Source organism: Anser anser, assembly GCF_964211835.1.
Source record: "Anser anser genome assembly, chromosome: 3".
NCBI classification, from domain to species: domain Eukaryota; kingdom Metazoa; phylum Chordata; class Aves; order Anseriformes; family Anatidae; genus Anser; species Anser anser.
Genome location: NC_139722.1, coordinates 13,529,691 through 13,544,349, shown reverse-complemented (window position 1 = coordinate 13,544,349; position 14,659 = coordinate 13,529,691). Strand labels below are relative to the sequence as shown.

Sequence of the window (14,659 nt, the reverse complement as noted above, 5' to 3'; positions counted from 1 at the left end):
GAGGTAATTAAAAGGGCTAAAAAAAAAAAAAACTGAGATTCATCCTGTAAAGAATGGTTAAGCTGACAGCAACAAGTTCTGAAAAGTAGCTCAAAATCAGGAGACTGGCTAGAGAATTGGCAGGATCACTTGGTGACAAGGTCTGAAAGGAGCAGGGATGGATAACCCTATAGCAGAGGAAGTCAATGAGCTAGCATGACACTATGACCAGATGGCATTCACCTTGAGTTCGAGAAACACAAACGTGAAATTACATTAAATGACAGGCTTAGGTGCATCAACACGTTATAACCACTGTGCCAGAGTACAAGACCCATTTAAAAAATGGACTTCAAGAGGATCATCAAAGGGATGACAGACCAGTGAGTCTGATTTCCATCCCTGGTAAGATCACAGGCTCCATAATAAAGAATAAGGCCACTGAACACATGCATAAATTATTTGGTGGGAAAGAGTCAGCATGGCCTCTGTAAAGAGAAATCTGCCTCATTAACTTGCTGGAGTGCTATGAGGATGTCAACAAGCACATTGGTAAAGGACATCCTGTAGACAACAAGCATAAAGACCTTCCAAAATTCCTTGGTAGGTTTTCCCACCAAAGTCCAGGCAAGAAAAAGTTGTCATGAGATTTGAACAAAGGTCTTTTTAAGAACTGAAACCTGGTGAAAAGAAAGGTGAAAGCTTAGTGATCGCTTTTCAGGATAGGGAAGAGCTAGCAGCAAATCCTCCAAGGGCAGATTCTGACAGCATTTTTATCCAGAATTTCTTATCAACGATCTGGAGAAAGGATGAACAATAAACATTTAAGTTTTCTAATAATGCTACATTCTTTGAATTATTCGAATGCTATACAGTAAGTCAATATGGTGCTTTGCCTACTTTAGAATTAAAAACAAAACTGAAAAACAGCAGCACAACTCTCACACAAGTTCAGTTCTTAAACTGCCAGTTGAAGTCTCATTTATGGTGCCTTCCCTCAATGATCTCCCTCCTCCTTGGCTCTCCTCCCAGTCACAGACTCTACACATATGTAGGAAGGTCAATGGGAGAAAGAATAGAGCGGCATAGATTCAAGGAGTTACACTCTTGTCTCTCCCAATTTTGTCTTCAGAACCATCAGATATACACTGGACTTAGAAACAGAAGCATATGCCAAATGAGATAAATAGATGCACAGATACTTAGTTATTTTTTCTTCCCACATATTAATGGATAATAGTACCTTACAATGTACATGCAAGCAGCACAGCATATAAAAAGATGATAAGTGGCCAAAAACAGCAGCAAGAGAAGGAAGTGCATAGAAACTTGAAATTGATGCACAACATAAAACAGATAATTCAAGCAGCGAAGTAAACAGGAGATGATATATTGCCAAAGGAAATTTTCTAGTTTTCAGCATCACTAACTGAACAGAAAGAAGGGCAAAGAGGAGGCAAGGTCTTGAATCAGGACTCAAAACAGCAATAGAAGAAGGCATATTTTAAGCCAATAATAAAGGGCACCACCATTTAACCATCTGCTTCATGCTAGCTTGTGGAAAAAAAGCTGTGTTAAGAAGGAATGAAACAAGACTGACTCAGTTTGTTGGTTCTGCATGCAATGTTAATAGGCTCCAGTAAAACTTCATGTACAGTAATCCACTTCGAGACTAAAAAAGCATACATTATGTCTACTGAGTTACGTTCACAATTTAGGAATGTGATAAGATATTATTATTATTATTATCGTTAAACACAAACATGAAATCATTCATTATCATTTGATTTCCAATTAAAGGTTACCTCATCTGTACAGACTTACCTTCTAGCTGCACTACAGTGCCATGTAATACAGTTTTAAGCCATTAGAACCGATAGAACACAAGTAGTACATTTCATAGCTCATAAGATCTGCCTCTCTGCCTCCTCTATATAGCTTTCTTACATGATATTTATTAGAGTTCAAAGTAAGTCTGTATTTTCAATATCCTAGACTGAGAATAATACCTAAAATTGTAGTGTAAGGACCATGAATGGGAATTCTGCCTCTCTAACTTAACACAAGTGTATCTATAATTAGGGTCACTCTAATACAAAAAAATGACAAAATCATCTTGGGGCCTAGGTCAAGCCTGGAGTATGAACTCCCATGAAATCTGTACAAACTTCTGTGTATTCAGTGCCACGTTCAAAGCACGCTCCTTTTGACCTTGCTTTCATTAATGAAAAAAATGTGTATGTAAACACATATCAGCATGCAACAATGTAAAAAGTGCTCCACATGCTGTTTTTTTCCCTATGGGAAAGGAGATGAGAGAGAATAAGCCACGCGACATATTTGTCACAGCCACTCAATGCATTTAAAGACTACAGATGTCACGGTGATGAGGGCAGTATGGTGAGCCTGAGCAAAGATCTACAAAGAAAGATGTGAGCAGACAGAAACAACAGTCTGACAATGACAGCAGAAAAAAAAAAAGAAAAAAAATGAAAAAGCAGAGGAACTAAAGTACACAAAGGTTGTTTATACAAACAAGGAGAGAAAATAGAAAGACAAAACTAGAGAAAAACTGTTTTGTAGGCAAGGTATTTATTTGAGGTGAAAACAGACTTAATTCTGCCTCTTATGGAGAGTTGGATAGAGGCTTACCTAAGCGGTAAGCAACAGAAAAGGGATCAGGTTAAGTGTATACAGGCCATTTGTCATTGTATACATGCACACTTTCACATAGTAACTCACAAACCAGTTAAATCAAGCTACTGTGGAACAGAAGTCCCAACTTCTTAGCCAGCTCTAGGCTACATCAAAAGCATCACTGAGGTTACCCCTTCAACATGCTGAATTTCACTCCTGTCCTTTTGTGCATTTCAACTGGTATTTTCTTGAATGAAAATAACAGGTAAGTTAGTAAAACAAATATCTAAGAATTGCTAAAAGAATATATAAGAATATGCTAAAAGAATTTTTCCTCATCTCACATTAATTGCAGAATTCCTCTGCAGTTTAGCAGTATTTGTCAGAATTGTTGCTTGATGCTCCAAGAAAAAGCACAGCCTCCCAGCTAAGGTCAGGAAAATACTCTTCTCCCAAACCATAGAAACACTTCAATATTAAATTGTTAGCATGGAGACAGGAACATAATAAAACAATTAACCTTAGGGTAATTAAACTTTTCACTCCTTTTTAGAGAAAACACATGCCTGTATATATGTATGCTGGTCACTTATCAGATCACCAGAAAAGGACAAACGAGGAGATAAGCTGTTAACAGAAATAAAATTATCCAGGAAATTTCTTGCTCAGTTCTACAGCTTCTCCTCTCATCATGAGCAAGAATTTGTGAGTGGCAAATCAGAGTGGCGGTTGGGAGGAATGCTCAATAAAACTTTATATTCTTAGATGATATATCTTAGTCTATACAAGACTAAACTTTTGACATATAATGCAAGAAAGATGCAAAACCAAGCAGCATTTTCCAAACAAACTGATTTTGGTTAGCAAGACTCAGAAGCACTGCTGGCTAACAAGTAGCTGGCTACAGGGAGTAGTGAATTCTGCCAAGCAAGACACTGGAGTGAGCTAGATCCAACCTAACCTAGTTAGGAAGGTTTGAAATTAATCTCAAAGGGAATGGAGACCAAACCCCAACGAGAAGTCAAGGAACAACGGCTGGAGGAAAGCTGGCCTACTACAGGACAAACAGGAGAAAAGATGACAGTGAATGTGGTGTAAGGACAAAGCTGCTTGAATGCATCGAGCCTTTCTGTGAAAGAGGCGATAGAGAAAAACATGTGGGTCGTGATTAGAGGAAGAGCAACACTGTAGTCAATTAAGGGCTACAGACGACTTGATTGAGAAGAAATTAATAAAATCCGAAGAACTGTAACATCAAGGGTCCTGGTTCCCATGGAAAATATTACTCTGGAAAACAAAACCTGCTGGAAAGGAAACAAGGAAGAATACAACAGTCCAGGAGATTTCCGGAATGTCAGGTACATGTGGAGGAAAAAAAGTTGGAGAATGTGATATTCAGTATCAGATTTCGCTGCTGGGACCAAAACACGGTAGTTTCAGATTTTAAGGGAAGGCAAACAGCAAGATAAAGATGCTGGACTTTATGAGGTTGGACTTTGCCTTTAAGGTAGCCTCCCATGAGATTTTCACCTGTCCGTTTTCTGAAAAGCCAAACTGGCCAAGGTGAGCTGATTGAAGTTAGAATCACAGAATAACTCGGAGACAACTTCCACAAAGCACATGCAAAAAGCAGGTGCAAGAGCAGCTTTACTCAGCAATGGTGACACGTTGCCAACTGCTAAGCTCAAAAAAGCAAAAGAGAACATACAAAAAAGGAAGATGAGGATGAATTTCATTCAAACATAATGTCATTAAGATAGAAGAAGAATATAGAAATCTTGCCTAGAGACGAAGAGTTGGAATTAAGTAGACTCTGCTGAAGCCAGAGCTGAAAACCTTTATAAAGAATATTGAGAAGGGTTTCTACAGTTACCCCAGCAGCAGAATGTTTTTCACACCCAGTCTGTTTTTCAAAATTTTATTCTCTGGCTGGCATGATTCTTACAGATCTTGATCAGTGGTTTTATTTAGTTCTAGAACTCTATTAATGTCTCCCTCAGGGTAAGAAATTAATATAGCTCAGATGCCCTAAACTCTCACTATTATGTCTAAATTATAACAACTAACCTTCAAAATCTAATTGTCTTGGGTACAAAAATACAGTAGTACTTTACCCCAAATTCCTTTGTTTCTCCTTATTAAAAAGTAATAACTTCATCAGAAATAGATACTCTCCATCTGATTTTCTTTTGGACATCAACAGTATAAAGAAGATAATGAGAATTTCTGGCAACCTATGATTCTGTTTTGATGTGCAGGCATTAACAGTATTTCAGGTGTCAGGAAGAAGTCAAGCCCTCCTCCAGCAGAACTACAGATTCCTTCAAAATGTGTTTTCTTGATTAACTAGCAATTCTTGCCACAAAATTGCAATTTTCATTCTGAGAACATTTCTGCTATTATTCTGGAGATACCCATGTACTGTTTTGAAAGACTTATACAATGTCACTTTAAAGCAGACATAGGAAGTATAGATTTCTCCATGCTTCTATATAGCTTCCTAAAAATTAGGAAGAGTTGTTAGGATATTAGATTCAGTGGACTAGAGGAATCATTCAGACGCTGTTACACAGAAGTATGCACTCTGTGATCTTGAAGATCCACCTTCCCAGCATGTGGCTCAAGTGCCAGATTCATTCGGATCTTTACTGTGTATAAAGGCTTACAATGGGGGGAAGAGAGAAACTGGTTATACTTCTTCATCCACAAAGCCTACTCAGTTACCTTGCAAGAATAGCCCATCGCTCAGAATTACATAGTTAAAGGACTTAGGGACCCATTTCTGTTTTGAGAAACAGAAAATAAAGGTGATGCAAGATACCAGCTGCATGTGCTAGGAGACAATCTACTACGGAATGACATAAATAATTGAGTTTATCATCTTCATAAAAGTTTGTACCACAAAGCTTAAGAACAATCCTCCTCCTGCTGTGTCCTTAGTTTTAAAGGAAAGACAAATATAAAAGGCAAGAGCATATCTATTCCCATGGATAGCATCGGTGACATTGAGGAAAACAACTTGCAAGCTGAGCCATTCTTTATTACCAGCTCATTTAAACAAATGTCTGTTATGCTGTGGAAATTGTCTTTTTTTTTTCCTTTGCATGTGTGCGGCTGGAAAAAAGATTTCTTTGCTCAAAAACATCAGTTACTATTTCTTTTCAACTTCAGAAACTGTCCCACACTGGATACTTTACCATTGGTAACAATAAATGTCTTCTCCCATGTTCTTTTCTTACTGAGTACTCAAGGACAATCTTTTTTTTTTTATTTTTTATTTTTAGCAAACAACTTAGAAGCTACTCTTTATCCACACTTAGAATCCAATCACATACATTATTTCAGCAAGATGGAATAATAGATTTAGCTGAAGATCATATTGGTAAGAGATAAACTACATGGTGTTATTGATATGATTTTATTTATTAAATGACAACTGGAGTAGAAAATAGCTTAAGCTTTAACATCTGTCCTCATTCTTTCAAAATGAGGACATTTGACGTATTTTTTTCAAAAGGCTTCATAGCTTCTTTCATAAAATCAAACTGTCCATCTTTGCTTGTAAGACAGAAGCTAAGATAAATATATATATATATATATTTTTTTTCTATCAGAGGGGCCTAACAGCAGGCTCAAAAGAAAGCTATTTAAACATGAACGAATTCCTCTAACCAACATATTTTGCTAGTGCCACAAATTTCAGCTTTGGGCTAAGTTTTTCCTTTAGTTTCTAAACAGGATATCAGGATGCTAATGTCTGCAGGAGCATGACAGGTTGCCAAACTGCAGAACTGGGCTAGTATCAAAACAGACTTTTTCTGAACATAGAGGAAAAAGGAGCTGTTCTGAATAGAGAAAATACCTCCTCTTTTCCAGCTATGATGGTGCTTAGTGATCTCTCTCTTCAGAAAATTTGGAGTGGTCTTTTAGCTGTAAAGCAGAGACAACCTGAAAACAGTCCAGAGAGCTTCAGGACAGGAGGAAAGAACTTTCCGAATTCTGTGAATACACTCTTGGAGTGGCAAAAAAGAGTTTACATTAGCCTGACTTTTGCACCAATTCTAATTCCTACTAAGAAAGCTGGGTTTTTACCAAACGTGTATGTCACCTCACATATTTAGTTCAAGTTTATCATTAAACTCCCTTAATCACAGGCGATGAGTAAGAAGCAGAGCTGTGCCATTTCAAAAACAACGAAGAGAGACAGTTGTCACAGGAAATGAACAATTTCATCAATGAACGAGGATGAACTTTAAAAACATCATACATGAACTAAAATACAGAACAATAAACGTCAAGAAAGGCTATGGGAAACTTCTGAACAGTCCTGTTCTTGCTTAAATGGACACTTGACTCATCCTAGGAAGTCCTTTATCAGTACTGCAAGATGACAGAATAGGCTATACACATTATTGCTCAGTGTTTATAAGCTACTTTGAAGATGGCTAGTGCTACTACAAATGACACTTTATATTGCACTTCAAGAACACACAATATACTCTTCCAGAAAATTTCAAGTACTTGCCTGTTTACAGCACTGTGCAAGAATAATTATGCATAACTCAGCGGGCTGTTCACAGTGTAAGTCAGATCAGCTCCTTAACAGGCTTAAACTCATGTACTGGCTATTTAGAATAGCTTTAATGCTGCACATTAATGAATACGGTTTTAAAAAGAAAAAGTACTAACCCTGTAGAGAGGGTGGCACTTGTCCTTGAAACATGGTGCCAAACGAGCATAGATCTGCAGGCTGTAGTAATAACTTGCCAGCTGGAGAGATAACGCAGAATGCAATTGCTTTTCAAAGCATTTGTTGGCATCTACCACCTAGGAGAAAGAGAGCATTAATTTAGATGAAAGAATTAGCAAGCATACAATGTTAAGTGCACAAACTTTCTAAAAGCTCCTTGCTGTGATTTAGAAATAACTCTGACTATGCTTTTTTGGCACAGAAATAAGTCACTAACCTCCTCCCCCCCCCGCCCCAAAGATAATTCTGTATTGTGATGTTTTTCTCCCCTTGCACAAACACTTAACCAAAATGATTTCCAAACTATGTCTTTCCTTCTTCTACACAATAAAGTTATTACCTGCATTTCTGAGCTACACTGGAATTGTCAGTCAGGCAGTCTAACTTCTATCAAATGTGTCTTTTCACCAGTACCATGCTCATAAAGCAGTCCAACAGCATTTGTTTAGAGCTACCTTTAAATGCATCAGCCCAAACCTTTCTATTTATATTTAATTGATCTCAAAGACAAATTTTAAAGCCCTACAGAAATTACGTTTTCTTATGGAATTCTGAAATCCAGAATAATCTTTTCTGGCAAAAGCACATATATATAAAATCACTACCAACATACCTGTGGCAGTGCAAGTAGATAGGCAAGAGACAAGGCCGTATCATTTGGTAAAGCATCACTTGCCAGTTGTAGCAGAACTGCAACAATAGGGAACGGAAATAAAGCTTTGATTACTGACCCATCCAGCCTTGACAGTTATCAAATGAAATGTTTTCAGTTTAACTTTATTTTATTAGACACTAGCTTGAAGCACCCTATACATACTTAATTAAACACTAATCAGTGCAATCCAGAAGCAGATAATATGTAATTAAACTGCAGCGCAGCTTTACCTTGACTTCCAGGCAAAGTGTTCCATGCATTAACCAAACAAGATTGAGACAGTGCAGTAACAGATGCTAAACAAAGCCACTGAAATATCATCTGAAGTGATTCAAAACAAGTAGACATGCTGCTTGTAAAGTCAAGGCAGTGGTATGCTGTGAACATTACAAAATACCAGCCAGAGGAGTGTCACAAAATGTCTTTTCTTCAAGCCTGAGCTCTAATTCACTTATCACTGAACACAAAAATCTATATTAAAAACTTATGTCTTAAAAAATAAAGAGCAACAAGCAGCATACATTTTTAAGTAAGATTATTGAAACTAAGCAAAAAGAATAAGCAAGGGAATTCCCAGAAACTTCAGAGAAAGAAACAAGCTGATCTGGATCATGCATATTGTAAAATGTCACTAAGAAATCATCTAACTCTATCACTGACAGTTATACCTAAAATACATTATCCAAGGGACAAGTTACAAATAGTAACTTGGTACAGTTAAGTTGATCTAAGGTTTGGATAACTGTGTCAATGGAAAGGTATTACTAATTAAAATGAGTTCATTTAGTAAACAGCACACAGATAATGAAGAGAGAAGTTCCCTTAATTGAATGTTCATGTTAATTTTAATAAATTCTAAAGCTAAGCTCAGAAAGAAAGCAGCTGAGGAAAATGAACAGTTATTATGAACGAAGTTAAGAAACTTTGAAAGATGGGAAAATTCAGATCTTTTTACTGAAGCAGACACCGTAATTCTTATATCTGCTTTTCACTTCTGGTTTTAGGAAAAGAGAAGAAAAACAACAACAACCTTGAATACAGTGATTCAAATCAGATTAGCTAGCATTCTTCTAGGATATTTACATTTCAATTGAAACTCAACAAAAAGTTAAAGGAAAAATAAAAGTAAGTGCACACACACACAAAACCACCTCCAAACAATAACCTCCCATCTCCTGCCACATATTGCAAACAGAAATTTCAGCACAAGAATGTAGTAGAAATGAATACAAAGAATAATGATTCTAAAAAATATATACTTCCAGTACAACTGACAAAAAATTATCTGCTTTTCCTAAGTTTGAGATACTGAGGGCTATTTTTGTTTAAAAATAGAAACCACTATGTTTTACTTTACACAAATAGGCGAATCAACATGGCACAGACACAATGTGAGTGCCCAAGATTTGTTGATTAATAACAGGAACTCTCATTTATGTATTTTTCTGTACTAAATTAAAGTGTCACCATGGTTATTATGGAAGCTTCAACAAACAATTACAAAATAATGATTCTGATGATACACTCAACATTTAGTTTTAGGGGTACAGAATACAAATTATTAATTCCAGAAGCAACTTCAAAAATCTTAGGAAAACTGGATCAGAAATTGCTTAAGGAATTTTAAATATACAAGGAAAAAAAACAAATATTGTTTTCATTTTTCATAGATTTTTTTCTATTCCAAGCAGCAGAACCCCTCTTTCCACAGCTTAGCTCTTTGCATATTTTAAGAAAGTCTCAAATGCCTTTATTTTCACATTGCATAAACTACTCTTAAAGACATGCTGGCAAGAAACATTTTTATTTTACACACACAGACCCCCCAGTGAATTCTTTGTTCCAAAGAATAAGTTATAAAAGGCTTGAATGATCACTTACAATTTTCAGATTATCATTAATTTGCCACCAGACCGATTTAGTGGATTTACATGCTGGCCCTCTGCCACACACAACAAGCAAATTCCTACGTGACAAGGCATCGCAGAGGTTGCCTGGATGGCAGCATTAAAGTTACTGTGAATACAAGCCTGTCCATCAGGAACTATGCTTCAAATAGCTTCTACCAATAGTTTCTTGCTGCTGACAGCTTGTTTCTGCTGCATTCAAAATAACCTGGATGCTGTCCAAGCAAAAATAATAGAACTCTGGAAATATCTAATATTAAAATCTTTATGAGTTAGTTTGCAAAAACTGGTATACTGTATTGTGAGCACAAGCTAAACTATTTTAAACTTTCTTACAACCATCGCTAGTCGAACAGAAAAAGATGGGAGGAGAAAAGAAGAACCAGGGCTCCGCCGTCTTTTCCCTTTCTCTGGAAAATTCATGACAACAAAACCTCAGGAATAACACAAACTCCACGTTTTCTTTGAACTTAACATCTCCAACAAGACAACTGCCCAGCTAACAAACATTTATCTTCACCCTTCACACAGCAATCATGACCAACAACATAGCACCAATACAAGGCCAGAACATGACTTCATACACGCTCTTGTATTTGTATGAAGCTTATCCCAAAGGTACCCCAATTGGCAAAATGTACCTGAGAGTTGGAACTGCTTCCGTTGTCATCCCTTCTGAGAAAAAGAATCCTCTGTATTGAATAAATATGTGTGTTTTATATATATATATATATAAATACACACACATGCTTTCTTTGTGCTTATGTGCCGGTATGTGTTCATGTATCCATATATATATATATATATATATATCCTCCTACTTATACATATACACACCTATGTGTAGACAAAGACTAAATTCATACAGTTTTACATCTCTGAGCAAAGCCCTACAGGAATTCTCTGATGTATGATACAGCTGAGTTTAAATCACAGACTATGGGTATTAGCAGGATGCCACTCTGTCCCAACGCACATCTTAACAAAACTTGCAGGGACTTAAACCACTGCCAAATTTGAAGCTTGCCAAAGTGACTAGACATTACAGGGCTTGCGAAACATATATATATAGAGAGAGAGATTAGAAGAAAGACTGAAAACCTGAAATCAGAAAAAAAATGGATGATAGTATACAACTACACACATTTTAAGGATGAGGTCAGAACCTCATGGGGTAGTTAGGCTAGTAGTAACATCTCTCAAAGCACACAGCACACCTCACAAGATTACAAAAAGAGATCAGTCACTTTTCTTATCATCACAAAATGAGTACTAGTAATAATTCATAAAATCTGCTCACCTATTCAAGACAAAGTTTTACACTAATACATGTATTTAGTGTATTACAGCAATCATTCAAGTTCTCCAAGTGACCACTGCCTCCTTCACTATAGTGAGTTGTAGCACAGCTTATATCGCCGAAGGCTTAACTACTACATTCTAAAACTCTAGAAACCACCACAAAGAGCAGTACCAGATCAGAACGCATTTTGTTACTACTGAGCCATTCCTAGTTGCTATCACCAGCTGGAAAGAAAAGAAGTCTACTTCAGTTTTCTGTAAGTTACATATTTTGTTCATCTACTTAAAACTGAAATCATGCATATTTGGCAAAATACACAATGTACCTTTTCTTTAGAAGTTCTCTTATTGATATGAGCTGATAGACAACCCTTCCTCTAAATAAAATGTATTTCAGAGAATCAGAGAACAAATTCATTTAATCTTTTCTATGCCTTTTCTAAAACAGTTTTTTCCTTCGCTCCCCTTGACACAAATTCCCATATAAATCTTCGGAGATAGAACTGATGTTTAATAGCCCAATTTCCGGTAGGAAGGTAGCAGTTCAAAAACTAAACCTGGAATCTAAAATTTCTTTTCTTCAAGTCCCCAAACCTGAAATTTTGATCTCAGAGGCACCCACTGAACTGTAATCAAACAGTTCCAATTACTCAAGTTGGAGCAGGAAGCATTACCAAAGATTTGTCAATTAACATCATTTGCCGTAAGAAAGTAATGAATGTGTTTTACTCTTTGCCTCCCTCTCCCCTTTAAGACACAGGCATCACAGGCTTTCAGAATGTAAGATAAGAGATCATCTGTACAGACTTAAAATTATTTTTGCATTGAGAAAGTTTGAAAGGTACAAAATATAAATAAATGCATCCTCATTTAAACTTGCTGATACCGACCTTCTCTGATTCACAATGTCATTATATTAAAACAGTACCATTTACCTGTAGAAACATCACATACCTAAAAATAGAGAACTGTATACCTGTAAAACAGATATGCTGTTTTTCACTAAACAGTTGAAATGAAACGGTATGGATTACAAAGCAAGCCTCACTTGAAACTTTGCAAGTGATTTAATAAACTCATTTTTCATGGCAGAACTTCCCATAGAGTAAAATATAACACAGATCGCTTCAAAAGACAGTAACAGCATGTAAATATTTAAATAGTTCATTTCTTACACCAGCAGGAGACAGCAAAAAGAAAAAACAAACAACTGGAGTTGTTTTGTTTTGCTTCTAAAAAGTGAAACTGTTTCAGTTAACAAATTACCAAGTATAATCTATAAAATCTAGAAATTTCGAAAGAAAACAGAGTTCTACCAATCCCAGAAACTGAAGGTGAACAGTTACATATCAAAAAACTCTCATGATCCTGTAATACTAACTGCTGTATAAATAATGGCACAGGATCTGAACAAATGAATATATAGGGATATTAACACTGGGTTGCAAGTGTCCTTTTAAATATGTTATTTGATAATATACAAGAAACCTGCAATATTTTTTCCTTTACAATGTTCATATCCCTGTCGGCCCTCAAATAACAATTTCTGGTTATTTACAGCCAACTTTCGGATTTTAGATTTCTATTCTCTACTGAGCAGCTCCTTTTAGAAATACCACTTTTCTTGAAAACTGCAGCTACTTCTATCAAGGCTACTTACCTACATAGGAATACTTAAAGCATTATGTACTATTCTCCACTTTTAAACCTAACTATAGCTTCTTCTAAAGTTACTATATAAAGTAAATCCAGAAATAAATACACATATACCCATACCTTCTGTAGTTGGAAGTAGGTTTTTTCCTTCACTCTTGGTCTCTGTCAGTTTCTCTGTTCTCAACAATACTTCTGCAAAGCTTTCCACAGAATTGTTCTGGTATGTGCCATAGCTGCTTTCAGACTAGAAGTAAAATAAGGTAACTGATGCATGAGCATTACAGTCTACAGTTATGTTTAGTTCACTTACATCAGATACACTTATTAACCTGTGTTCCTGCATTTGCTTTCATTTCTGTTTAACTATTTTTTCCTACTATTGCACAAAATTTCAAGTCCTTGCAAGTCAAACAAACAATATGAAACCCATATTTTTACTTAGCTAGAATATCTCAACAGAAAAAAAAAAATCACAATTCTGTAACAGAAACTTACTTCTGCAACATATGGATCAGCAATTAGAGACTCATAAAATGGATGACAGCCTTGCTTTTCCACAGTGGCATTTTCTCCAGGCCCACTTTTTAACACATCTCCAAATTCTTGGCCCTGGGAAAAACAAGTATAGGTGTGCTGTAACAAAAAAAGCTCATTACAAAGTCTTTAACTGCAATTCAGAAGGGAAGCACCTGTAAATGGAAAGATCCCTGAATTCAACTGGGATCAAGACAAGAGTCATCCTAAATAAAGCAATGTTGAATCAAGCTCAGTATTGAGAGAGAATCACGCTCAAAAGCAGTATTAGAGCTTTGAATACAAATAGACAGTATGTAAAGAGTTGACTTCACTGTGCTTTATTCCCCAAAGTTCTGAAGTTCTGCGAAATTTAAACTATGCCTTCACACTACGCTAAAAAATATTAAAAAAAAAAAAAACATTAGAAAACAGAAACAGGAAACACCTTTAGATGGATTCTTTCATTGTGATTTGCTTGAAAACAGTCCCTTGTCATCTCTAGCTAACATCAATTTGAGGTCTTCATTTGTCAGGTGTGTCTACAAAGGAGCCTTGTTTTTATTCTAACATAGCAGTGAATGTGTAAGCATCTCGAGACATAGCAGCAATCCCTTACATGTAACGGTCGAAGATAAGTTAGTGATCTTTTCCACCACTGTCCATCACTGACAGCATGCAGCATGGCTTTTGTAGTCATAGTTGTGTTAGACAACACCTTCATGGTTTTTGTTGTTGTCCAGTACAACAAATCGGCAGACTGGCTAGAGGAGACGGCAGTTTCATCCTGTGAGCATATCCAACACACAATGGCAGGCGTTAGACTCATGCTTTAATTAGATTAAAGACCTAAAAGCCAAAACACATTAGTATACACACACTATGTTAATAACCTATTTTAATGTTCATTAATTTAGGCAACAGATGTTGTAAAAAAAAAAAAAGTTAAAGTGACTTAAGTCTCAATCTGCAGTGAATAGCATGATCAGTAGAACATTGTGCCCCTTGTATAATCTCATGTGTCCACAGATACCAGCTGTGTATAATTCCAAAGTTTATAATGGTAATGTTATACATAATTGTTGAGTACTTCTATTAAAATAGCAAACCTATCTATAATACATGAGGAGACTGAGCATGCTAAAATGAATCATCACTAATTCAAGAAAGCTGACAGAAGAGACAATCTTGTATTAATAGAGGTAGTGTTTATTGAGATGAGTTCTCAGTATAATATGCTTTCATCACACAGCCTTCACA

At 36.2% G+C, this 14,659-nt stretch overlaps 1 protein-coding gene across 3 annotated transcripts in view; it reads right to left on the bottom strand.

Moving 5' to 3' along the window:
• The window catches only part of NBAS (NBAS subunit of NRZ tethering complex), a 191,295-nt gene that overhangs the window by 93,956 nt on the left and 82,680 nt on the right, over positions 1-14,659 (bottom strand). For all 3 annotated transcript variants that reach the window (XM_083828261.1, XM_083828259.1, XM_083828260.1), the window contains exons 36-40: positions 14,019-14,186; positions 13,382-13,495; positions 13,007-13,130; positions 7,980-8,056; positions 7,306-7,443 (exon numbers count right to left, since the gene is read on the bottom strand). In XM_083828261.1, coding sequence (XP_083684387.1) covers positions 7,306-7,443; positions 7,980-8,056; positions 13,007-13,130; positions 13,382-13,495; positions 14,019-14,186 — 621 coding nt within the window. The remainder of the gene's footprint in view (positions 1-7,305; positions 7,444-7,979; positions 8,057-13,006; positions 13,131-13,381; positions 13,496-14,018; positions 14,187-14,659) is intronic.